General features: G+C 36.4%; 1 protein-coding gene across 3 annotated transcripts in view; it reads right to left on the reverse strand.

Annotated features, from left to right (window-relative positions):
* LOC138699463 (phospholipid-transporting ATPase ABCA3-like) overlaps positions 1–25846 on the reverse strand; it is a 92381-nt gene that overhangs the window by 30667 nt on the left and 35868 nt on the right. For all 3 annotated transcript variants that reach the window (XM_069825358.1, XM_069825357.1, XM_069825356.1), the window contains exons 9-17: positions 24146–24300; positions 22686–22841; positions 20521–20592; positions 17918–18056; positions 16113–16362; positions 13203–13288; positions 9253–9365; positions 7851–8318; positions 2861–3146 (exon numbers count right to left, since the gene is read on the reverse strand). In XM_069825358.1, the coding sequence (XP_069681459.1) occupies positions 2861–3146; positions 7851–8318; positions 9253–9365; positions 13203–13288; positions 16113–16362; positions 17918–18056; positions 20521–20592; positions 22686–22841; positions 24146–24300 (1725 nt within the window). The remainder of the gene's footprint in view (positions 1–2860; positions 3147–7850; positions 8319–9252; positions 9366–13202; positions 13289–16112; positions 16363–17917; positions 18057–20520; positions 20593–22685; positions 22842–24145; positions 24301–25846) is intronic.

Consider the following 25846-nt stretch of genomic DNA (forward strand, 5'->3'; position numbering starts at 1 on the left):
AATACATTTATATAAGGACAAAAGGTATAATTAAAATACAAAGAGACAAATTAAAATATAAAGAAAGGATTACATTTCTAAAATACAATATTTACATCACACTCCATGAATTCATTCACTGAATAAAAAGGTCTGTTCAGCAACCATCTATGTATGTAGGACTTAAACCTATTTATTGGTAACTTTCTCGCCGCCAATGGTAACTTATTAAATATATTTATGCCATAAAAAAAGCAGGTATTTGAGCTCACACTCAATCTGCACATTGTGTAATCTAATTTATCTTTATTTCTAGTGTTGAAGGGATGCTGCTGAATTACAGTGCGTTTGATTTATTATCATAGGAGCTACGACATGATAATGTTTAACGGTGTGGCAAATAGATTCCTTGTCTGGTAGCTCTGCAACGAAAAAACAAAAATGGCGAACGATACTACCTACCTAGACTTTATAGAGCCTTCACTTCCTAAGGCGTAAGCAAAGAGGAGGAGTCATGCCAGGAATAACAGCGTCGCGACTATAGTGACAGTATCTAAACCGACAATACTTGTGTAACAAATAGGGGAGAGTTGGGTAGTATCGGACATCGGGTAATATTGACAGTGCGTTTCTTTCATCTACCACCGTATTGTAGTGCCTGAATTACATGGTTACGTTTCTGTATGCGACATCACAGAAACGTAACCATGTCATTCAGGTACTATCATGTGGTGGTAGATGAAAGAAACTCACTGTCCAATATTACCCGATGTCCGATACTACCCAACTCTCCCCTAATATCAATATATATTAAATAGTGACTGTGCGCACAGAAAATCAAGAAATTGGTCTAGAAAGGAAGACAAAAAATAAATTATGGTTAGGAGTATATAGATGCTCGAATATTATATGTGAACCAATATTGAAATATTACCGTTATTATACATTAACCCGGAAGAAGGCCCATAGCAGGGAAATGACTGCACTTTTTATTTTAAATCTGCACTACTTTAACGGCAGGAAACCTCTGACCTCCTCACTCTTTCATGTCCTTGATTAGTGCCTTGTTGACAATTTGAGCGCCTGAAATAATCAAAGTGGTGCTATATTTCGAACAGATGCTTGTTTTTTTACAGCGCGATGTTTTTGACCGCGTGTGCTGTCTCATGTTAGAACATGAAAATGCACTCTCTCATATCCCAGTAAGGCACATGTAGCACTGAACTGGCAACATTGTGATGGCATTACTTCCCCACTCCATCATAACCTTAATTAGAACATTGTTGACGTTTTGTGTACTTGCAACACTCACAACTATGCACTTATAATTACGTGCTCGTTCTTTCTGTGTTGTCTGACAATCTTCACATTATATAAATAACACCTTACTATTCTGAATAATTTCGAGGGAAAAATTGTTCCGGAGCAGGGTATCGAACCCGGGACCTTTGGTTTAACGTACCAACGCTCTACCACTGAGCTACTCGGGAACTCTAACCGACACCGATCCAATTTTTCCTTGGTACGTTAAACCAAAGGTCCCGGGTTCAATACCCGGCTCCGGAACAATTTTTCCCTCAAAATTATTCAAATCAACTTTACAGGGAGTTATACCTGAAATCTTGATTTGCATAATACACGTCACTGTTCGTTAACAGAAAACCACAATTTAAGTCACACGGAGTTAGTGTGCACTCGAAGTTGGTTGCTTGACGGTTGTCAGCCCACTTTGAGGTCTGTGGATATAGAGGGAAAAATTGGATCGGTGTCGGTTAGAGTTCCCGAGTAGCTCAGTGATAGAGCGTTGGTACGTTAAACCAAAGGTCCCGGGTTCGATACCCGGCTCCGGAACAATTTTTCCCTCGAAATTATTAAAATCAACTTTACAGGGAGTTATACCTGAAATCTTGATTTGCACCTTACTATTCTGTTTTGCATTTTATATGAAGAACGATTCTGAATTATTAATAAAATATTGATGTGTAACTTTATTAGTTCTGTTAACATTACTTCTGTAATATTTATTAGATTGGATTACCATATTAATTCATATTTTCTACATACTGGTAATATTGTAATATTCATTTCTGCAGAATTGTTCTTGTTGTGTTACTTTATTTTTATAAAACCACTATGATATTTCCCCCATTCGTATTAGAGATTTAATTCAACCATTGTATTGTTGCAATTTGGATTATAGAATTAAAGAAAAAATAAATACAGTAATTAACTCTTGAAACAGAAAAAATGTAATGCGAAACTATAATAAAATATTCCAATGTTGTATTATAAAAAAATCTTGTACTTACTTACTTACTGGCTTTTAAGAAACCCGGAGGTTCATTGCCGCCCTCACATAAGCCCGCCATTGGTCCCTATTCTGTGCAAGATTAATCCATTCTCTATCATCATATCCCACCTCCCTCAAATCCATTTTAATATTATCTTCCCATCTACATCTCGGCCTCCCTAAAGGTCTTTTTCCCTCCGGCCTCCCAACTAACACTCTCTATCTTGTAATGTTTAAAATAAAAGTAATATCACGAAACAAAATGCTCAAGCAAAAATCAGTAAGTTGAGCTTAATAACATATTTTCAGTAGCACGGTCTTTTTGACTACACGCACCTTCTCATGTTATAATGTATATGTGCCTTCTCTCGGGTTAATTGTAACATAATAATGGATATAATGTCGAAACTAGTCCATCAGGTAAAATAACGCCTTAATTTAAATATTAACACAGTGAAGTTGTTATTTAACGTAAATAACTTAATAGTTGAGCAGTGCTTATGTTAAGTGTTAAAAAAGTGTATATTCAAGAATGAAAAATTATGGGCTTATATATTATCAAGTTTGAAAAAAGCTAATAATAATAATTACCAAGTTCTTCAGGTCTGCTGAAGATATCCAGTGGGTCACCAAGAAACACTGCCAATAACATCAAAGCTGCTACGACTAAGTAACACAAGAAATCACATATGAAGCAAGTAGACCAATATGCTAGTGGTGACACCCCAGTCATCAGCTGCAACTGCTTGGCTTTGGTAACTCTTTCCAATAAAGGAAATCTCATGAAGTTGCCCGTCAAGAAGAGCAGACCAAAAGGCATTAGAGTCATCCACAACATCATGACTGCCAGGGTTAAAGAAACTGTTGCCCCAAAGTCCTGAAACACAGAAATGTTTTAATGTTACATTTACTACCAGTATTTAATTTTACCCATGTTGAATCTTTCGTACACTACTTTTAACACGTGAATATAAATAATTGATTAAATGACATTTTAATCTTGTCAATTGTGTAAGCATGTGCGGCTTACAGCTGTTTCGGTGCTTCTTCACACCATCCTCAGAGCCTACTAGATCTCGGCGTCATCTCGAACTTCTCTGCCTGTTATGTGGGTGTGTTTGCTTGTTGAAAGGTGTTGAAGAGTGGAGTCAAATAGTGTGTGTGTGTGTGTGTGTGTGTGTGTGTGTGTGTGTGTGTGTGTGTGTGTGTGTGTGTGTGTGTGTGTGTGTGTGTGTGTGTGTGTGTGTGTACTGAAATTGATCTGTGTGTTGAGAATTTGATTGGGGTGTGTTTTAGTGTGTTTGTATATTTCGTATTGTTCTAGTGTGTTGAGTTTTTGGTTCTTGGGTTGTATGTGTAGGATTTCCATGTCCGTATTTATGTTATTGTATGTATGGTTAGCATTGGTTATGTGATCAGCGTATGTAATAACATAAATACGGACATGGAAATCCTACACATACAATCCAAGAACCAAAAACTCAACATACTAGAACAATACGAAATATACAAACACACTAAAACACACCCCGATCAAATTCTCAACACATAGATCAATTTCAGTACACACACACTATTTGACTCCACTCTACAACACCTTTCAACAATCAAACACACCCACATAACAAGCAGAGAAGTTCGAGATGATGCCGTGATCTAGTAGGCTCTGAGGATGGTGCGTGAAGCACTGAAACAGCTGTAAGCCGGACAAATCTTACATAATTAACACTAGTAAGTCCACTAGTTAATCAATTAATTATATTCAAGTGTTAAAAGTAGTGTACGCAAGATTCAAAATGGGTTTAATGTTACATTTACTACCAGTATTTAATTTTATTTATTGTTGATATCTTCGTCCTCTGGTTTGATTATCAGTGGCGTAGCATCAATGCTAAAAAGCTCAGCTTCCCCAGTTAATAATAATTGCATAATAAACCTGCAGTCTATGGACATAATTATTTATTAATTTTAATAGAATTTATATTTACGCGTTAAATATTGTGATGCAGCAGGTCAGGATGATTTGTGATGCAGCAGTAAACAAGAAGCCTGCACACACCAGCTTCTAAGCAGACTGGTTTCTTACACTCATTCTTCTGTGTAACCCACCCCGCAGCTTTTTCATCCCTTTCTAACTAAACTACCCTGGTCGCAAGGCCCGCAGGAAGCTAGCTTTGACATTGATAATAAGTAGTTTCCGAGTTATCCCTTTTCGTCAGTTGTGTTCAGTTGAAGTGTTAGTGTGCATTGTGGCTGATATAATAAATAATGAGTGAAATAACAGTTTCTGACACCAATTTACTTGAATTTTTAGGACAATTCTATTATCAAGACTGACTTACGAACAAAAGTGTGATCTAAAATACAAATGACCGACTCCCTTGCTGTCAATGAAGGACACACTCAAAATACAGATGCTTATTTACGTAATAATACTAATACTGTATCATTCTATTGACCGTTAATATTGTGATTTATCTAAGTATGACAGGGAGTGAGCAAATGTTATACGTATACGTGTCTATTTGTTAAGAGATATGTGTAAACCGTGAAATCATATTTTACTACGTACCATTTGAGGTCATGCCTTATTGGTGTTACGAGGTTCCAACCAATCTTCAACTGCTGACTTGACATTGACTACTATTTATTTTAAGACTATATTTTTGTAATACGTTTTCTCATATTGCATGAAAGACAACTTGAGTTAGCTTCCCCTGCTCAAAATTTCATGCTACGCCACTGATTATGATGGTTTATGTAAGGTCCCGATAAGTAGGAATATAGAATATTAACGTGCACTTCCATAACATACACCACGAAAACGATATAGCCTACTGTAGATACCAATACTTCGCTACTTAACACAGCACGCACAACTTGAGGGAGTGTTTCGACATGACCTCATTAAAGTTCCTTGTCAGAAAGAATTTAGGCACAAGATGAAAAAAGATAAAACTTCGGTTTTTACATGTCACAATTGAAACATGATTCCGTGGAGCAGTAGTTCCGAAACTTCTGAAGACTTGACCCCACTTTTGAGCAAAACCTCTGTTTGAGACCTCTCATTACTCTCATTGGAAAAATACAAATCCCTGCAAAATTGCAAAGAACTATAATTTTTATTAAAAATCAGTGGATATCAAAGTACGATTTTAAACAGCAAAAATTCAAAATAATTAAGACAGTCAAAGATGGAGACTGAATCCATTTGAGACAGTTCTGTTCAACTGGTTGAAATTTTGAAATTAAAAAGAAAAGTATGAGGGAAAAACTCATTAAAATATGCAGCTACTGAGGGAATACTGAAGCTAGACCTTTTTTTCCGCAGGGCATAGACCAGTTTTGTGTCAAAAGAATACCTCGAATTTGCACAAGAAGCTCTAAGGTTTGTGATACTAACATTTTCAACCTCGTACTTATGCACATTAAATTTCTCGTCTATGATTGCCGTAGAAACAAAATCGCAAAATCGAGAAATCTCCTTGAACTTGAAGTGTATCAAATACGAGTCAGATTTGAGAAACTACTTTCTGAAAATCAACACACTTATCAGATTAATTACTTACATTTTACTTTATGACTACCGGTTCTGAATTTTTTTTTTTATTTTATGTTTAACATAACACACATGGCTTTTATAGATATCGTGAAAGCATTTGATAAAGTCAACAGGCCAAAACTATTTCAAATATTATAATCAAAGGTTACCCACAGCACATTATCAGAATAATCAAGAGTTTATATAATGCCTCAAGAATTACCGTAAATACTGGAAAACATTTAACTCGAGAAATTGAAACAAATATAGGCTTAAGACAAGGGTGTGGTTTATCACCGACACTGTTTAATATTTATGCTGACGAAATTGTTCGACAATGGAAAATTTTAGTAGATCCTGGAATTCTAATTGATAGAGGAATAAAAATTAATATTCTGGTATTTGCCGATGATATGATTGTAATACAAGATACTGAAACAAAACTACAAAAAGCAGTATATGAACTAAATAAAATATGCTAGAAGCATAACTTTAACACATCAAATACAAAAACAAAAGTAATTGCATTTCAAGGCAAAAATACTGTAAGATCTAAGATTGAAATAGATAATAAAGCAGTATAACAAGCAACAAATTTTAAGTAGGTACCTGGGATGTGATGTAAGTTACAAAAAGGGTAATGATATAAAAATAAAATTACAATCATTCCAGACAGTATGTGGCACAATTAATAGAACTTTGAAGAATAAAAGCAGAAAGGAAACAAAAATGAAATTCTACAATGTAATGGCAGTCTCTACTCTTTTATATGGAAGTGAAAGTTGGGTTACAACAAAACCTGAAGTTAGTAAAGTACAAGCGGCAGAGATGAGATTCTTGCAGAAAGTAAAAGGATGCATGAGATTAGATAGAATTAGAAATGAAGATATTAGGCAGGAACTAGGAATATACCCACTTATTGATAAAATAGACAATTACAGACAAGATTGGAAATTACATGTAGAGAGAATGGACGACTACAGACTTCCTAAGAAAGCAAAAAATTATAAACCAAAAGGATGAAGAAATCAGGGACGACTGATGAAAAGATAGAGCAACCTTTGAAGCCGGAACAGGCAATTGCCCAGACTATGAAGTGAAGAAGAAGAAGATGTTTAACATTGTTTATGTTTCTAAATAAATTATAAATGTAAGTTAATAAGCTGTTTTTTTTTGTTTGTTTTTTTTTTTTTGTAAATCATTTCGCGACAAGAACTTAGTATATAGCAGATTTAAGTGATTAATAACAGTGCAGTACTAGAGAACAGACTATAAAAATTGGTTAAATCATAACATCTTAAATTCAAGGTAAAGATCTAATAAATAGTTGTGGTACTGAATAGAGAAATGTGAAGGGCCACCACTACTTCTAAATGGGCTGTTGACAATAAATATAAACAAAAAAATAAATATCCCATCTAACTATCTATCGACCAAATGTAATGCTAAACCAATCATCGATATATTTTTAATTTTGTGTGCTAAGGGTACAGATTTAATGCACTGTTGGAAGTCATAGGGACAAGTTGCTATGATGGCACGTATAGTCGCGACGTTATTTCCGGCGTGACTCCTCCTCTTTGCTTACATCTTAGGAAGTGAAGGCTCTATAAAGTCTAGGTAGGTAGTATCGTTCGCCATTTTTGTTCTTTCGTTGCCGAGCTACCATACGAGGAATCTATTTGCCTCACCGTTAAACATTATCATGTCGTAGCTTCTATGATAATAAATCAAACGCACTGTAATTCAGCAAATAATTGAGCAGCAAATAACGTCTTTGTGTGCTTTCTGCGAACGCCAACGAAAGAGCCAAAATGGCGGGCGATATTAAGTATTTATCGAGCCTTAAGAAATGAATAACGTCTTCACCAGCAAATCACAAGACACACACGTTTAAATGTAGCCGACCTGCAACGCGATTGGCTGCCGGAAATAAGAGCAACGGGACTAACCGAAGCTTCATGCAAAATATTGCTACAATATGCTCAAGAAAAAAGATGTTCATCCCTTCTGGATGCATAAATAGTCATACTTTCTTACCACTTTTCGTTGCAAAGGATGATTTATGACTGTAACGCCCAATTCTGGACTTTTATCTTGCAGAACAGCATTAGACAGTAAGTTCAATGATATTGGAGCAGCGTGCAGAGCGACAGATGAATACATGGCATTTAAGACTTTGACTTTTTCCTGATATGGATAAGATATCGTTGTTAAGTTAAATTCAGCTCCAACGATGTATCTTGTAAGGTACGTGTTCAAGTCTTCTCCATAATGCACAAGGGCGTGAGTAAGTGATTGCTCTGTTATTTCTTCTGGATTGGAACCCAGTATTTTAATAACATTTGAATATACGATGCTCCATGTCTCTTGAATATTGTGTGGTGAGTACAGCACATTACTGCTGCCATACTCAGACAGGGACAGTACGCGTTCAGGTTCACTTGGGCTTCCACTGTCTGCACTAAGCACCACAGTCAGTACAGCCAACAGGATTGCAATCAAAGCCTGCAAGAAAACACAAACATAATGGTGAGAACTGGTAACGTAACAGATTTATAGATGATGCTAATAGAATAAACAGAGTTCTCAAAACCCTAGTAACAAACTTTATGAAAATGATTGATTAAATGGCAAACTTACTAGTGTTAATTATATAAGCATGTGTGGCTTACAGCTGTTTCGGTGTATACTGTACACCATCATCAGAGCCTACTAGATTCCGGTGTCATCTCGACATCGCTGCCTGTTGTAGGGGTGCGTTTGCGTGTTGAAAAGTGGAGTCAAATAGTGTGTGTTCTGAAATTGATCTGTGTGTTGAGAATTTGACTGGGGTGTGTTTTAGTGTGTCTGTATATTTCACATTGTTCTAGTGTGTTGAGTTTTTGGGTTGTATGTGTAGGATTTCCATATCTGTATTTATGTTATTGTATGTATGGTTAGCATTATAGTCGCGACGCTGTTATTTCCGGCGTGACTCTGCCTCTTTGCTTACGTCTTAGGAAGTCAAGGCTCTATAAAGTCTAGGTAGGTAGTATCGTTCGCCATTTTTGTTCTTTCGTTCCCGAGCTACCATACGAGGAATCTATTTGTCACACCGTTAAACATTATCATGTCGTAGCTCCTATGATAATAAATCAAACGCACTGTAATTCAGCAAATAATTGAGCAGCAAATAACGCCTTTGTGTGCTTTCTGCGAACGCCAACGAAAGAGCTAAAATGGCGGGCGATTATATTAAGTATTTATCGAGCCTTAACAAATGAATAACAGCTTCATAAGCGAATCACAAGACACACACGTTTAAATGTAGCCGACCTGCAACGCGATTGGCTGCCGGAAATTAGAGCGACGGGACTATAGTTATGTGTTCGACATATATATATATACATATATATATATATATATATATATATATATATATATATAGTGTAACTTTTACCTGAAGTGTGAAGGCTAGCCATTTCCTGTATATGAAAGTAATTCGCTTCATAAACAAGGCTTTTAACTGCTGTAGAATAAGAGCTGCACCAACAGATTTCTTGAATTGGAGGCCTAGAAGAATGAAATATGAATCAGTACACACATATTTCTTGGACAGTAGTTTCTAATTCATACCCTTCTTCTCAAACAATTGAAATAATTCAGATCTCTTCCAATCAATAATGCTCAACAAAACAATAATTTTCCAATGGATTCCGATGCTTTGGTCAAGGTAGTACAGCCATTTACATACCTGTTGCTAAATCTACATTTCATTCTGAGCTGCAAAAGGGTATCTGTCGGATACAGGGGGGAAAGCTATTAATCCTTCCCATTGAAGGCTTTAAGGAACCAACCTGGACAAATACCCAATGTCCCATCCCTACCTTCCCGTGGTGCAGCTGTTAGTAAGCATAATTTTACGAGCTGAACTAAAGGTAGGGGCTACTCATCCATTAGCACTGGTCAGCTTGATGAGTTAATGTCTGAATACCAATACCTAACATTTTCCAATACCTAATTCCCTCTTTACCCTTACCTATCCAGTCCTCTGACTGAACTCTTACTTTCTTCGACCCCAATGGCATTAGAGCATTCGAGGCCTAGGGGTTCATTTCCCTTTCCTTCCTCCTCTTTCTACTTTTCTGTTCCTAGTGCTGACCTGCTATGGCACTAAAATCGTCCTCCAGTGGCTTAAGGAGGGAAAGCTGGTGATCAACAAGATCTCCCAGCTAGGTCCAATGGACCCGTCGACCAACATCAGGTGTGGTCCTCCAGACATTCTGGGTTGTGTGTGAATGAAGTAACCACCAAAACGTTAAAATATGGTGTTCACTTAAATCGGCTACAACTTGCCATTTAACTGGGCCATGATTGTTTGGCCAAACACCTGCATAGAATTGGAATATATCAGTCCCCTAACTGCCCATTGTGCAACTCAAACCAAGAAATGGATTCGGAACACCTCAAAATCTGTGCTTCAGTGGCTGGTCATGATAATATCTTTGAAAAATATTAAAGTGCAAGAGGTCAAATGACTTTATTGTCAAACGCCTGGCATTAGAAAACAACAACAACATTTCATTCTGTAAAGCGACTCATTAAATGAACATACAAAAAAATTAATAATCAAAATTTTATATCCAAATCGCAAGGAAGGGAATTGAATATTTTGTATCAAAATCCACATGTGATTCCTGATTTACCAAGGAAATCTTCTGTAGCAGCATTGAGACTGGCCACAGGACATGATTGTGTGACCAAATATTTGCATGGAATTGGAATATATCAATCTTCTAATTACACGTTATGTGACTTACCGTACATGAAGAAATGGATTTAGATCATTTTAAAATCTGTACTTCAATAGCTCATCTTGAACTTATCTATGAGTCACCGGCATAGCTCAGTTGACTAAGTCACTTGCCTGCTGATCCGGAGTTGCGCTCAGGACTGGTTCAATCCCCGTTTGGGCTGATTACCTAGTTGGGTTTTTTCCGAGGTTTTCTCCAACCGTAAGACGAATATCAGGTAATCTATGGCGAATTCTCGGCCTCATCTCGCCAAATATCATCTCGTTATTACCAAACCCATTGACGCTAAATAAAGCCCGGTTCAGACGGTGCGTATTTCTGTGATGGATTCCAAGGTGGCTTCGCTGATGGGTCACCTGCGTGCTCACTAGCCGGAAGTAATGCGCTCTGGTGGCTCCGTGGATGGCTAGCTTGCTGGATTTCGAGGGTAGGTTCCTTGCTATTTTTCGTGATGGTTTGCTGGCTGGATCCAAAGATGATCATATAATATCACAACTGAAACCATGTCGCCATGTTCGTTGTTTTCCAACTAAACCTGTTTTTTTCTATATTCTTTAGTTTCTAAGAAACAACAATTAAATATCGGAATTTAGCTGTTTTACACTTATGGCATAATTACTTTATTGCGACATTTACTACTGTTAATGTAGGACTTTAGTTGTTTTCCACTAACAGTTTAGTTTCTTTCTGACCATGACTGTTGGCAACAGATGAAACAGCAGATGATTTTCCAATTTGAACTGTGAAAAGAGCCAGCTCCGTGTGAACAACTACCGTCACCGTAGCCAACATGGGAGCCAGCAAGTGAGCACGCAGGGTGGCCATCAGTGCAGCCACCTTGGAATCCATCACAGAAACTAGCACCGTCTGAACCAGGCTTTACCTAGTAGTTGATACAGCAAAAATACATATCTATAAAAATATTGGAGTGCGAGAGGACAAATGGCTTTGTTGCCAATCATCTGGCATTAAAGAACAACATATTTCTGGGCCATTGACATCTTCGTGCAAACTGTAGTTCTTATGTACCTCTCCTGCGAGGAAAGGAAAGTATCATCACAGCAGTTGACACTATATACAGGTCCATGTTGGTGTGACTGTGGCAAGAACTAGACTATATTGTGGATGTGTGCCGTCTCAGCCATGGTATACACATCGAACATTGTTGTTGTTGTTTTCTAATGCCAGGCATTTGACCTCTTGCACTCCAATATTTTTCAAAGATATTATCACGACCAGCCACCGAAGCACAGATTTTGAGGTGTTCCGAATCCATTTCTTGGTTTGAGTTGCACAATGGGCAGTTAGGGGACTGATATATTCCAATTCTATGCAGATGCTTGGCCAGTCATGGCCTGTTGCCAATCCAAATGCAGCTAAAGACGATTTTCGTGGTAAATCGGGAATTAACTGTGGATTATGATGCAGAGAGTTTCATTTTTTCCCGTGAGATTGTGTTATCAAATTTTGTTTGTTGAAGTCTAAGTATGTAGATTTAATAAATCTTTTCACAGAGTAATACGTAGATTTAGTAACAGGTCTGTAAGTAGCAGTGCTGCCCTTCTTTGCTAAAGCATCCGCATTCTCGTTTCCCAGGATTCCACAATGGGATGGTATCCATTGGAATACAATTCTTTTATTGAGTGATATTAATTGAGAGAGCATTTTAGTTATTTCTGCTGTTTGAGATGAAGGTGTGTGTTTAGAGATTATTGATAGAATAGCTGCTTTGGAGTCTGACAATATAACTGCATTCTTAAATTTATTGATGTGGCATAGAAGATTCCTGAGACTTTCACTTATTGCAACGATTTCTCCATCAATACTTGTTGTTCCATATCCAAGAGATCCATAAAGTGAGAAGAGACAGCACGTAACACCTGCAATGGCCCCTTGTTCTCTAGAGATCAAGGATCCGTTGGTGTATAAATGAAGCCAGTTTTGTGGAGGGTACCTAATATTAATTGTCTCTAAAGACAATTGTTTCATTATTTCAGTGCTTACTTCTGATTTCAGTATTTCTTCGTTAAATTTTGATTATATTATATATTTAATAGAGTTAAAGGGTTTGGTTTAATTTGTAAGTTTTCTTTTAAATTCGGGATATTGATTTTGTGTTTTAATTCTTGAACAATGGATATGAAACTTCTTTGAGTTTTCAATCTACAGATCTACTTCCTGGTAATCTGATAAGTTTTTCATATTGAATCAGTGCTTTTTCTTTTATTGTCATTTTGATGCTGTTAATATTAGTGAGGAATCTCATTGAACATTTTTTGGTGTCAAAAGAACTGTTTCAATTTCTTGTTCGTTCTGGACTGGTTTCATTAACGTAAGTTCAGTAGTTTACTTGCAATAAAGTTTTGTAACCCCTCAAATCTTTATGAAACATGGTGTATATTCTTGAATCCAAATGACCACAATTTATATTAATTAATTTTGAGTGAATGACTCGTAGTTATTGAATATGAATAAAAGAGTGCAATAGTTTAAAAGAAAAGACTGCACACGGACAAAATACATGCCTTAAGTGACTAAGAAAGTATACTGGGGTACTAATAAAATAAACAGCCTAAATATTAAGTGTAGCTCATACCTTCTTGGAAGCGAGTCTCTGTTCCATGCCCCACATTGTCCACGTTCCTCTGCCTGTTGAAATCCTCTTCAGCCTCTTTTCCCACTCTAAAACAAATTTACACGTATTTATTACAAGAGCAATAATAAATCACAATAATTCGCAGAATGACATGATTTTTATGCATAACAAGGAATAACTTATGGATGCTTTATATGTATGTTGAACAAATATTCACATAATAAATAAGTAGTATGAATATTGTTTTATTATATATTTCCAACTATCTTACTTACTTACTTACTTACTTACGGCTTTTAAGGAACCTGGAGGTTCATTGCCGCCCTCACATAAGCCCGCCATCAGTTCCTATCCTGTGCAAGATTAATCCAGTCGCTACCATCATATCGCACCTCCCTCAAATCCATTTTAATATTATCCTACCATCTACGTCTCGGCCTCCCCAAAGGTATTTTTCCTTCTGGCCTCCCAACTAACACTCTATATGCATTTCTGGATTCGCCCATACATGCTACATGTCCTGCCTATCTCAAACGTCTGGATTTATTATTCTTAATTATGTCAGGTGAAGAATACAATGCATGCAGTTCTGCGTTGTGTAACTTTCTTCATTCTTCTGTAAATTCATCCCTCTCAGCTCCAAATATTTTCCTAAGAATCTTATTCTCAAACACCTTTAACCCATGTTCCTCTCTCAAATTGAGAGTCCAAGTTTCACAACCATACAGAACAACTAATAATGTAAATGTTTTATAAATTCTAATTTTCAGGATTTTGAGAGCAGACTGGATGACAAAAGCTTCTCAACCGAATAATAAGAGGCATTTCCCATATTTATTCTGCATTTAATTTTATCCCGAGTATCATTTATATTTGTTACTGCTGCTCCAAGATATTTGAATTTTTCCACCTCTTTAAAAAACAAATTTCCAATTTTTATATTTTCATTTCTACTATGTTCTGGTCACGAGACATAATCATATACCGGTACTTTGTCTTTTCGGGATTTACTTCCAAATCTATCTCTTTACTTGCTTCAAGCAAAATTCCCGTGTTTTCCCTAATAGTTTGTGGATTTTCTCCTAACATATTCACGTCATCCACATAGACAAGAAGCTGATGTAACCTGTTCAATTCCAAACCCTCTCCGTTAACCTGCACTTTCCTAATGGCACATTCTAGAACAAAGTTAAAAAGTAAAGGTGATAGTGCATCTCCTTGCTTTAGCCCGCAGTGAATTGGAAAAGCATCAGATAGAAACTGGCCTATACAGACTCTACTGTACATTTCACTGAGACACATTTTAATTGATCGAAGTAGTTTCTTGGGAATACCAAATTCAATAAAGATACACAAACAAACAAATACAACCACACAGGCGTATACAAACTCAAATGTAACACCTGCAACAACTTGTACACAGGACAGACAGGCAGATCATTTCAAACACGTTACAAAGAACACATCACAGCCATAACAAAATGACAAAACACTTCCACATACGCAGAACACATTACAAATGCTAACCACACCCACAGAGACATCAACACAGACATGGAAATGCTACACATCCAACCAAAAAGCCAGAAACTAAACACACTAGAACAATATGAAATATACAGACACACGAAAACACACCCCAACGAAATTCTCAACACACGACTCAATTCCAGCACACACACACACTCCTTGACTCTACAATATATCACACGAACACACCCTCACAGGAAACAAAACAAGAGGAGCCAAGACCAACAACGACCAGTTCTGAAGATGACCCATAATAGGTCGAAACATGTAAACAAGGTACGTTAGAATTTAACACAAGAAAGTCTTATACATATTCCGAAGTGATACAGTGTTAAAAGTTGTGTAATCAAGATGTATAAATATATTTTATAAAACTTCTCTCTTAACCGAATCATATGCCTTTTTTTAAATCTATGAATAACTGATGTACTGTACCCTTATACTCCCATTTTTTCTCCAATATCTGTCGAATAAAAAATCTGATCAATAGTCGATCTATTACAGTATGTCTAAAACCACACTGATGATCCCCAATAATTTCATCTACAGACGTGGACAAATTATTAGACAAAATTAATTATATGTGTAACAAGGCTGTATTTATCAGCAGAAATAATGAACAAAAATTTATTTTGCACAGATATAATGAAGAGAAAATTGAGTCTAGAGGTTACTAATATTTTGTGAACATTCCCTTATTCTTTATTAACACGTTGATTTTGTCAGGGATGCTGGAAACCAAAGTTTGACACTTTCTTTGAATATCAGCATCATTTAGCCAGATATCAGACAGTGCTTAAATGAGTCCATGTTTTGTTGTAAGCCTCTTTTTGTTCACTTGCTTCTTCAGTATAAATCACAGATTTTCAATTTCGTTCATGTCCGGTCTTCTTGCAGGCCATGGGAGAACAGACTGTTGAATATCTTCTGCAGTATATAATTAAAACACCAGTAGTATCAACACAGCCAGACAAAACATACTTAACCATTGGAAAAATATACCAGAAGATGTAAAGAATCATATTTACAAGAATAGAGACTCTGTGAGTTACACTGATAGTTGATATGACGAATTATATTATTTTTCCAAGAAAAACGTTTCAGTCTAATAATTTATCCACGTCTGTAACTTACATATGGAGTTAATCTTCTCAAAATAATATTGGGCAAAATTTTGTACGATGTCAACAAAAGTGATATTCCTCGAAATTTTCCCCTTTTTAAAGATCTTATGTTTTATAAAACATTTATGGAAGTAGTACATTTTTTAATATTATAAATTTAGACAGGCCAATGGTGTACATGACCCCATAAGGTACATAAAATGTAGCTTTACGAGCCTCAGTTTATTTCTTGCTTATGTTCACGTGATAGTCTCACCTCAAGAACACTTCCTCGAGCGTAGTAATGCAAACTCCAATGCTGGAAATACCCAGCTTCTGTTTATCTCTCTCCAAGACATCAAACAAACTGGGGAAGTGATGAGTTTGCTCGGAGGGTAGCATGTAACTTAAGAGTGTGTTCATCTCTGTTTTAATCTTAGCATCAGGAATTGTCTGTTGGATTGCCTCAGTGATCCTGTTCACACTACAGCCTTCTTCTTTGAGTAGGTTCAATTGATAGCCAGTACCTGAAATTTTCAACACAGGTGCAACCACTGGATAGAATAATTAAAACCTAATATGATTAACTGGTTAGTCAATGAAACGTGACGTGCTTGCAATGCCAATATTGCTCTTCTTTGCTCACAAGTGCACAGAATGCTTAGTAAGAGCAGCTGAATTGTTCACCACCGGTTAATAATAATAATTTATTTATTTAATCTGACAGGATTAAGGCCATAAGGCCTTCTCTTCCATCATATCAGATAGCACCTATAAGTACAAAAAAGAAATACAAACACTGATGAAAATAATACAAATTAAGTTAAAGCCCTATAGAGGGTCAACAGGGTCAAAAGAACACTATAGAGCTCTCATCGAGCTAATACAAGAAAAAAGAAAGAAAACAGAGATAGCAATGATGATAGTGTTAACTGATAATAATAATAATAATAATGATAATAATAATAATAATAATAATAATAATAATAATAATAATAAATAAATTACATGGTTGTGAAACTTGGACTCTCACTTTGAGAGAGGAACATAGGTTAAGGGTGTTTGAGAATAAGGTTCTTAGGAAAATATTTGGGGCTAAGCGGGATGAAGTTACAGGAGAATGGAGAAAGTTACACAACGCAGAACTGCACGCATTGTATTCTTCACCTGACATAATTAGGAACATTAAATCCAGACGTTTGAGATGGGCAGGGCATGTAGCATGTATGGACGAATCCAGAAATGCATATAGAGTGTTAGTTGGGAGACCGGAGGGAAAAAGACCTTTAGGGAGGCCGAGACATAGATGGGAGGATAATATTAAAATGGATTTGAGGGAGGTGGGATATGATGATAGAGACTGGATTAATCTTGCACAGGATAGGGACCGATGGTGGGCTTATGTGAGGGTGGCAATGAACCTTCGGGTTCCTTAAAAGCCATTTGTAAGTAAGTAAATACATTGCATATTAATTGCCAATTTTACAACAGCATAGTTACAATATTTACTGTATGTCACGGGTTAAGCCGAAGTTGCGCAACCTGACAGGTGTTCAACAAGCAATTCCATGAACTAGAATGTGATTTTTTAATTTAAATTTGAATTTTGATATTGTCCGACAGTCTCTGACATGGTCAGGGAGAGAATTCCAGAGGCGTGGAATAGATATGCTGAAAGATGATGAGTAGAAGGATGTTCTGTGCAGAGGAATAGAGAGAAAGTACATGTTCCGGGTTCGAGGTAATAAAAGGTAAACAAAACGAGATGCTAGGTAAGAGGGTGTGGAGGTGTGGATGATTTTAAATAGTAATAAGAGAGAGTTGAAGAGTCTTCTTTCTTTAAGTGGACTCCAAGACAACAATTCTAGTGACGGTGTTACATGATCGAATTTTCTAATGTTACAAACGAAACGAACGCAGATATTGTGAACACGCTGTAGTCTGTGGGCAAGATCAGTATTTAGATTCGTGACTAGAGAATCGCAATAATCGAAGTGAGGCCTTAGCTTTAGCACTGACCGTGGCTGAGTATTTATATTAATTCAAATACTTGCAATTCTATAAATGTAATAGTATACTTACCATACAACTTTTTAAGGAACATAGATGTACCATAGCATTGCACTCGGCCGTGGTCCATAATAGCTATTCTATCTCCAAGAACATCAGCTTCTTCCATGTAATGTGTAGTGAGTAAAATAGTCCTCTCTCCTCTCATACTCTAAAGATGCAACAGAAATGAAGCAATATGCTAAACTAAACAAAAATAGTAACTTTTTCTCATAGTTCTGCTAATTTATGGACTACTGATAGGTACCAGTTGTAATTTCGGATTATTTTCCCGCCCCTCTGGGTTGTAAGGATTAGTAAAGTGCTCTTCATAACCTCTCCTACTGAAATCTCATCCTCATCTTCCCGGGTGCACAGCAGTATAGCTGTTCCATCAAAAATGCTGACCTGCCATGGCATGCATAAGCATCCCCTAAGTGGTGAAGAGGGGATATGGTCGGTGAAGATGTCTGACAATCCTTCCAGCTAGGTCAATGTTGCTGTACTACGTCCTGCTACATGCTATATTGACTTCAAGATCGCATTACTGTATGTATCGTCATTCACTATTTGGTACCATCAATCAGCTTTGACTCTAAGAGGCTAAGATTTTCCTATAAATAATCGTACATTCTTCAAGAATATCTGTTATAAATTTGAGTGCACTATTATAGTCTCAAAGATGGCTTAACTGTGAAATTTTCTCTTGTAAAAATTTCTCTCTCTCTCTCTCTCTCTCTCTCTCTCTCTCTCTATATATATATATATATATATATATATATATATATATATATATATAATGTTATGTTTTATTTAACGACGCTCGCAACTGCAGAGGTTATATCAGCGTCCCCGGATGTGCCGGAATTTTGTCCCGCAGGAGTTCTTTTACATGCCAGTAAATCTACTGACATGAGCCTGTCACATTTAAGCACACTTAAATGCCATTGACCTGGCCCGGGATCGAACCCGCAACCTTGGGCATAGAAGGCCAGCGCTATACCAACTTGCCAACCAGGTCGACTATATATATATATATATATATATATACAGAGTGTTTCAAAAATACGGGGCATAATTTCAGGTATGTATTTCCCACATGTAGACAATCAAAATAGTTCATTACAACATGTGTCCGGAAATGCTTCATTTCCCAGTTATGGCCTTCAGAACATTGAAATTCATCAGAACGTTTTTCTTTCCGCAGGTCATTGTCATTACAGAAGATGTTCAAAATGTCCATCTCCTGCTTGAATACAGACCTCACATCGATGTCTCATTGACCTGCAAACACGACCCCAAACTCCAGGAGTATTGCGTATGTCCTCAGAACATGCCACAATTCGATTCCGAAGGGATTCCAAATCAGGCACCAGAGATGAATAAACCAATGATTTTAAATGGCCCCACAAGTGGAAATCGAGAGGGTTCAGATCAGGTGAGCGTGGAGGCCAAGCAATTGGGCCACCTCTACCTATCCATCGATCAGGAAACCTTCGATCCAAGTACCGGCAAGCCGTACGACTGAAGTGTGCAGGAGCATCATCATGCAAGAAGTGAATGTGTTGGCGATTGATCAGTGGAGTGTCTTCTAAAACATGAGGTATGGTGTTTTCCAGGACGTTTCTGTACGCCTGCCCCGTAAGTCTGTTTACAAGTACATAGGGTGCAACTAATCGATCACCAATGATACTGGCCCACATGTTGAGGGAGAACCACTCCTGGTGATGAGATGGAACAGTTGCACGTGGGTTTTCATACGCCCATACATGCTGATTGTGGAAATTTGTTATGCCATCTCGTGTGAACTGTGCTTCATCTGTAAATAATACTAAGGCAGGAAAGTTCGGATTTACACCACACTGCTGCAAGAACCACTGACAGAACCTAACTCGTGCAGGGTAATCTGCTGGTGACAGGGCCTGTACACGTTTCAAATGATAAGGATACAATTGACACTCTTTCAACAGTCTCCAGACAGTCGTATGAGGAACATTGACTTGCAACGCTACCCTTCGTGTGCTGATAGAAGGAGTCATGTTCACAGCCTCCAGAATCTACTCCTGTACTTCTGGAGTTGTAGATCTTGGTTGTCCCCTTCCCAAACCAGGAGAGTTAAATTTTCCATACTTGCACAGACAGTAATGGAGGAAACTTGGTCTCTTCATATCCATGGGCCAGTTCGAAAGGAAAACAACTTAAAATTTAAAGTTTAGATAAACCGGCATTTTTTAAAGCTTCATGTTGGTATGGAAAATCCAAGGATCATTGAAATTACTCCAAATTCTGTTAATGATGTTTTATAAAGGCCTACTATAAGTTTCAAATTAGAGTGTTTTAATTGGATTTTTCATAGCAACATGGAGCTTTAAAATGCAGTTTCCTCTTCAGACCCCCAATACAAACATATAAATGAAGTTTTACTGTGTAATTTAATGTTATACAATGAGAAAGTAAATTTTTTAAAATATCTCTTCTACAATTATTGCAGATTGCCTTGCTCTCGTTGTTGTTGATAGCAACGACAGTGATTTGTTTTGTCATTGTTGCACTTTAAGAAAAATCACATCTATATTGTGTTCTGAGCTATTTAGTGATATTAATCACAAATTCTGTAGCCTTATTACTATACTTACCAATAAGAGGTCCCATATTTCTCTCCTTGCCTCTGGGTCCATTCCCGAAGTTGGTTCATCTAGCATTAAAACCTGAAATATCCATATAAGTTTTAACAGTATTCCAGCAGTAAATTCAAGAATCGACAAATGTATAGTTTCTATAACTGAAGGTGAGTATGTTGAAATAAATTTATATTACATCTTGATTATACACTTTTAACACTTAGTAGGCCTACTTGTTTACAACTGAGGGGCTTAGAACAAAAAGCAGGTAAGTGACATTATAAAAAAATGAGGTAAGTGCGTGTTGTGATAGCCCAAAAGGATGTTTCTTTGGGATAAAATCAGGTAAGAGATCACACTGTGCAGTGCTGCTATATGGGCATCATTTCACCAAACTAGTGTATAATATTCCATTGCATGTAGAACTTTAACTGCAATTTCCTCAAAACTAGGTTTCCGTCCTGCTCTTTCAATGAGAAAACGTACGAAAAGACAATTGGTGATTCGGACCACACGTAAGTCATTTATTTCGGAAACTAGTGCATTAACATTTTCGAGACAAAGGAATTAATAAAAACGTTCCCTATGAAAGATGTTTGTTTTGAAGAGCTCTATCAAATGGTACCATATTTTACCCCAACTCCCATTTGAAATTTTAAAGTAATACGCCACTGACCCTACTTCCTGATAAGCAGTGGCGTAGCGTCAATGTAAGCTAAAAAGCTTAGCTTCCCCAGTTAATAATGATTTCATAATAAACCTGCAGTTTATGGAGAAAATTATTTATCAATTTTAATAGAATTTATATTTACGCTTTAAATGTTGTGATGCGGCAGCTCAGGATGATTTGAGATGCAGCAGTAAACAAGAAGCCTGCACACACCAGCTTCCAAGCAGACTGGTTTCTTCTGTGTAATCCACCCCGCAGATTTTCCATCCCTTTCTAACTAAACTACCCTAGTTGCAAGGCTCGCAAGAAGCTAGCTTTAACATTTAAAATAAGTAGTTTCCGAGTTATCCCTTTTCGTCAGTTGTGTTCAGTTGAAGTGTTAGTGTGCATTGTGGCTGATATAATAAATAATGGCGAAATAACAGTTCCTGACACTAATTTACTTGAATTTTTTAGGACAATTGTATTATCAAGACTGACTTACGAATAAAAGTGTGATTTAAAAAACAAATGACCGACTCCTTTGCTGTCAATGAAGGACACAACCAAAAGACAGACGCATACTTACGTAATGATACTAATATTGTGATTTCTCTAAGTATGACAGGGAGTGAGCTAATGTTATACGTATAGGTGTCTATTTGTTAAGAGATATGTGTAAACCGTGAAATCATATGTTATTACGTCTCATTTCAGGTCATGCCTTATTGGTGTTACTTACGAGGTTCCAACCAATCTTCGACTGCTGACTTGAAATTGACTACTATTTAATTAAGACTGTATTTTTGTAATACGTTTTCTCATATTGCATGAGAGACAACTTTAGTTAGCTTCCCTTGCTCAAAATTTCATGCTATGCCACTGCTGATAAGGCTGAGTGATGAAATCACAAGTGAAAATTCACATGTGCTTTAGTAATAAATATTTTTGTCTCGAAAATTTTAATGCACTAGTTTCCGAAATAAATGACTGTTACGGGAGGTCTGAATCACCCTGTATACGGGTACTTTTGCTGAAAAAAAAAATCAGGAAGATAATATTTATAAATATCGGAAACAAGAATCAGTTTGCACATCTAAATTTTCCCTTCTCTCTCTCTCTCTCTTCCCAATTATTATTCATATAAATTTTATTTTGGAACTATAACAAGCTACTTAAGTCTGGGTATATTTTCAGAAAAGATAAAATGGAATTCTGAACAGTGACGAACACTTTTATAATTAATCCATGTTGAATCTTTCGTACACTCCTTTTAACACTTGAATATAAATAATTGATTAAATGGCGATCTTACTCGTGTTAATTATGTAAGCAAATTTCAGAACACACACATTATTTGACACAACTCTTCATCACACGAACGCACCCACACAAAGGTGAAGTTGAGATGGCACCGAGACACAAAAGGCTCTGAGTATGGTGTCAAGTAGCACCGAAACAGCTGTCATAATTAATACGCGTAAGATCGCCATTTAATCAATTATTTTATAATTAAATTAATATGACTTACTTTAGTGTGTCCAATTAATGCAATGCCCAATGAAAGTTTCCTTTTCATTCCTCCAGACAGAGTTGAGGACATACTATCTTGTTTATTAGCCAAATTCAATCTCTGAAGAAGTTCCAGTGCTTCTACTTCTGCTTCCTTTTTGGAACGACCTTTCAACTGTAAAAAAAAAAAAAAATCTTAATGAACTGATTATATTGCAAACTTCTTTACCGTGTTAATATTTAAGATTTACTTTGTTTGACTAGTTTCGAAGTCTTGTGTTTTATTGATTAGGTTTTCGACAATAATAATAATAATAATAATAATAATAATAATAATAATAATAATAGTAGTAGTAGTAGTAGTAGTAGTAGTAGTAGTAGTAGTAGTAATAATAATAATAATAATAATAATAATAATAGTAGTAGTAGTAGTAATAATAATAATAATAATAATAATAATAGTAGTAGTAGTAGTAGTAGTAGTAATAATAATAATAATAATAATAATAATAGTAGTAGTAGTAGTAGTAGTAGTAGTAGTAATAATAATAATAATAATAATAGTAGTAGTAGTAGTAGTAGTAGTAGTAGTAGTAATAATAATAATAATAATAATAATAATAATAATAATAATAGTAGTAGTAGTAGTAGTAGTAGTAGTAATAATAATAATAATAATAATAATAATAATAATAATAATAATAATAGTAGTAGTAGTAGTAGTAGTAGTAGTAGTAGTAGTAGTAGTAGTAATAGTTTTATTTTCCCTGGCAGAAAGGGCATCAGGCCTTCTCTTCCAATCAACCAGGATCAAAGGACATATAGGAAAATACATACCAGTATACAAGTATTAACTCAAAAAATAGTAATAAAAATGAAATAAAATAAAAAAAAGATTGAATACATATGAATATAATCACAGTGATGTATCTAAGGTCATTGTCATCAACATCGACATGCAAGTATTGGACCTCATTGGTCCGTTTACAGTCTCTAGCGATCTCTTTTCAGGAAGTCGACGACCTCTTTATGTATATGATTAGATTAAGTTAATTTGGGAAATCTAAGGTTGTTCAGTCTATCCACATGATATTTCCATTGAGTTCTATAACTATGAATGTATTGAAAAATTATTTCAACTTTCAGCTCCTGGTGAATATCTTTCTTTTCTTCGATGGTCTAAGAGTGTATATCCTGCCGTCCATCTCATGAAACGCATTTCAGCAGATGTCAATTGGCTCTCATCTATTTTACTAAGAGTTCATGCTTCACTACCATAAACTAAGACTAGAAAAACTAAAATTTTGTAGATATTAAGTCTGGTATGTCGTTCAACTTGTGATGGTTTGAATACTTGATTTATTACACCAGTCATTTTAATAATCTTTGAAATCTTTAGTGACATATCTTTCTCTTCTGGATATGATATTGTATAGTGTATCTAAGTTAACATATTAATTTAGTGAAAGAAATACTTACCATTGCGAAAAATAAGAGGTGCTCAAGGACAGTGAGATCTGTAAAAAGGAGATTGTGTTGTGGACAAAGTCTCAAACTTTCACGTACTTTGTCCAAGCTCTCATGTATGTCGTAGCCATCAATGTACACGGATCCACTGCTAGCAGAATACATACCTAAATAAAAATGGGCATAACAAGCATCAATTTCTACATGGTAAAAATGCACAACTATCCACAGCTGCCATTGACACCACTACTACTACCACCACTACTATTAAAAATACACTATAGTCGCGTCGCAGTTATTTCCGGCGTGACTCCTCCTCTTTGCTTACGCCTTAGGAATTTTTTTTTAGTCGGTTATTTAACGACGCTGTATCAACTACTAAGTTATTTAGCGTCGATGAGATTGGTGATAGCGAGATGATATTTGGCGAGATGAGGCCGAGGATTCGCCATAGATTACCTTGCATTCACATTACGGTTGGAGAAAACCTCGGAAAAAACCCAACCAGGTAATCAGCCCAAGCGGGGATCGAACCCGTGCCCGGACGCAACTTCAGATCGGCAGGCAAGCGCCTTAACCGACTGAGCCATGCCGGTGGCTCCTTAGGAAGTGAAGGCTCTATAAAGTCTAGGTAGGTAGTATCGTTCGCCATTCTTGTTCTTTCGTTGCCTAGCTACCAGACGAGGAATCTATTTGCTGCACCATTAAACATTATCATGTCGTAGCTCATATGATAATAAATCAAACGCACTGTAATTCAGCAAATAATTGAGTGGCAAATAACGTCCTTGTGTGCTTTCTGCAAACGCCAACGAAAGAGCCAAAATGGCGAGCGATTATATTAAGCATTTGTTGAACCTTAGGAAGTGCATTACGTCATCAACAGCGAATGAAAAGACGCACACTTTTAAATGTAGCCGACCTGCAACGTGATTGGCTGCCGGAAATAGGAGCGACAGTTTTTATCTCGAAAAGGAAGCAAAAACGAGCAAAATTTTATTAAACTTTTGTGTTTGAAATAGCTCAAAGAATAACCCCTTGAAATTAACGGCATTACTTACGGTTCACCCTGTATATATATAAAGTGTTATCACATATGTCGCTAGTGCTAAGAAGTGTATACCATTTAGTTCGTTAGAGAGTGCACAACAGGTGGTGGGCCTACATAGCACTCGTGATGATGATGATGATGATGATGATGATGATGATGATGGAGAATTGCTTGGATATCACAGAGTAACCGAGTACCTGGAAAACAGGAGCGTATTTTGCGGGCTACCAGGACTACCGGTGGTAGCCCAAGGAAATTACAAAAGAAAAAGTTTATAATATAACATAATGTAATAATTTTGTATTATTAGTTTTACCATAGTAATTAAAATTAAAGTAACTGTTAGATATATTTTGTGTAATAATAGGGTCAGCGGTAGCCCAAACCCTTTAACCAGTATACGCCACTGCTGGAAAAAAACCCCTGTGTTGCTTGGACCAAGGGCTTGCCCAATATATATAATTTGAACTGGTAATGGAAATTACGGGAAAACGGCTGAACGGATATTAATAAATGACCCCTCATTTTGAAGCCTGGGACCCAAAGTTTTTCAGAAAATAGTAGTTTTCAGTGAAATGTCAATTTTTCAACATAATTTTCCTATTTTCTAAAATTCATCTGTCGTCACTAACTAATTGCATTTCAGAATAAAACAAAACACA

This window comes from Periplaneta americana, chromosome 5, assembly GCF_040183065.1.
Source record: "Periplaneta americana isolate PAMFEO1 chromosome 5, P.americana_PAMFEO1_priV1, whole genome shotgun sequence".
NCBI lineage: Eukaryota > Metazoa > Arthropoda > Insecta > Blattodea > Blattidae > Periplaneta > Periplaneta americana.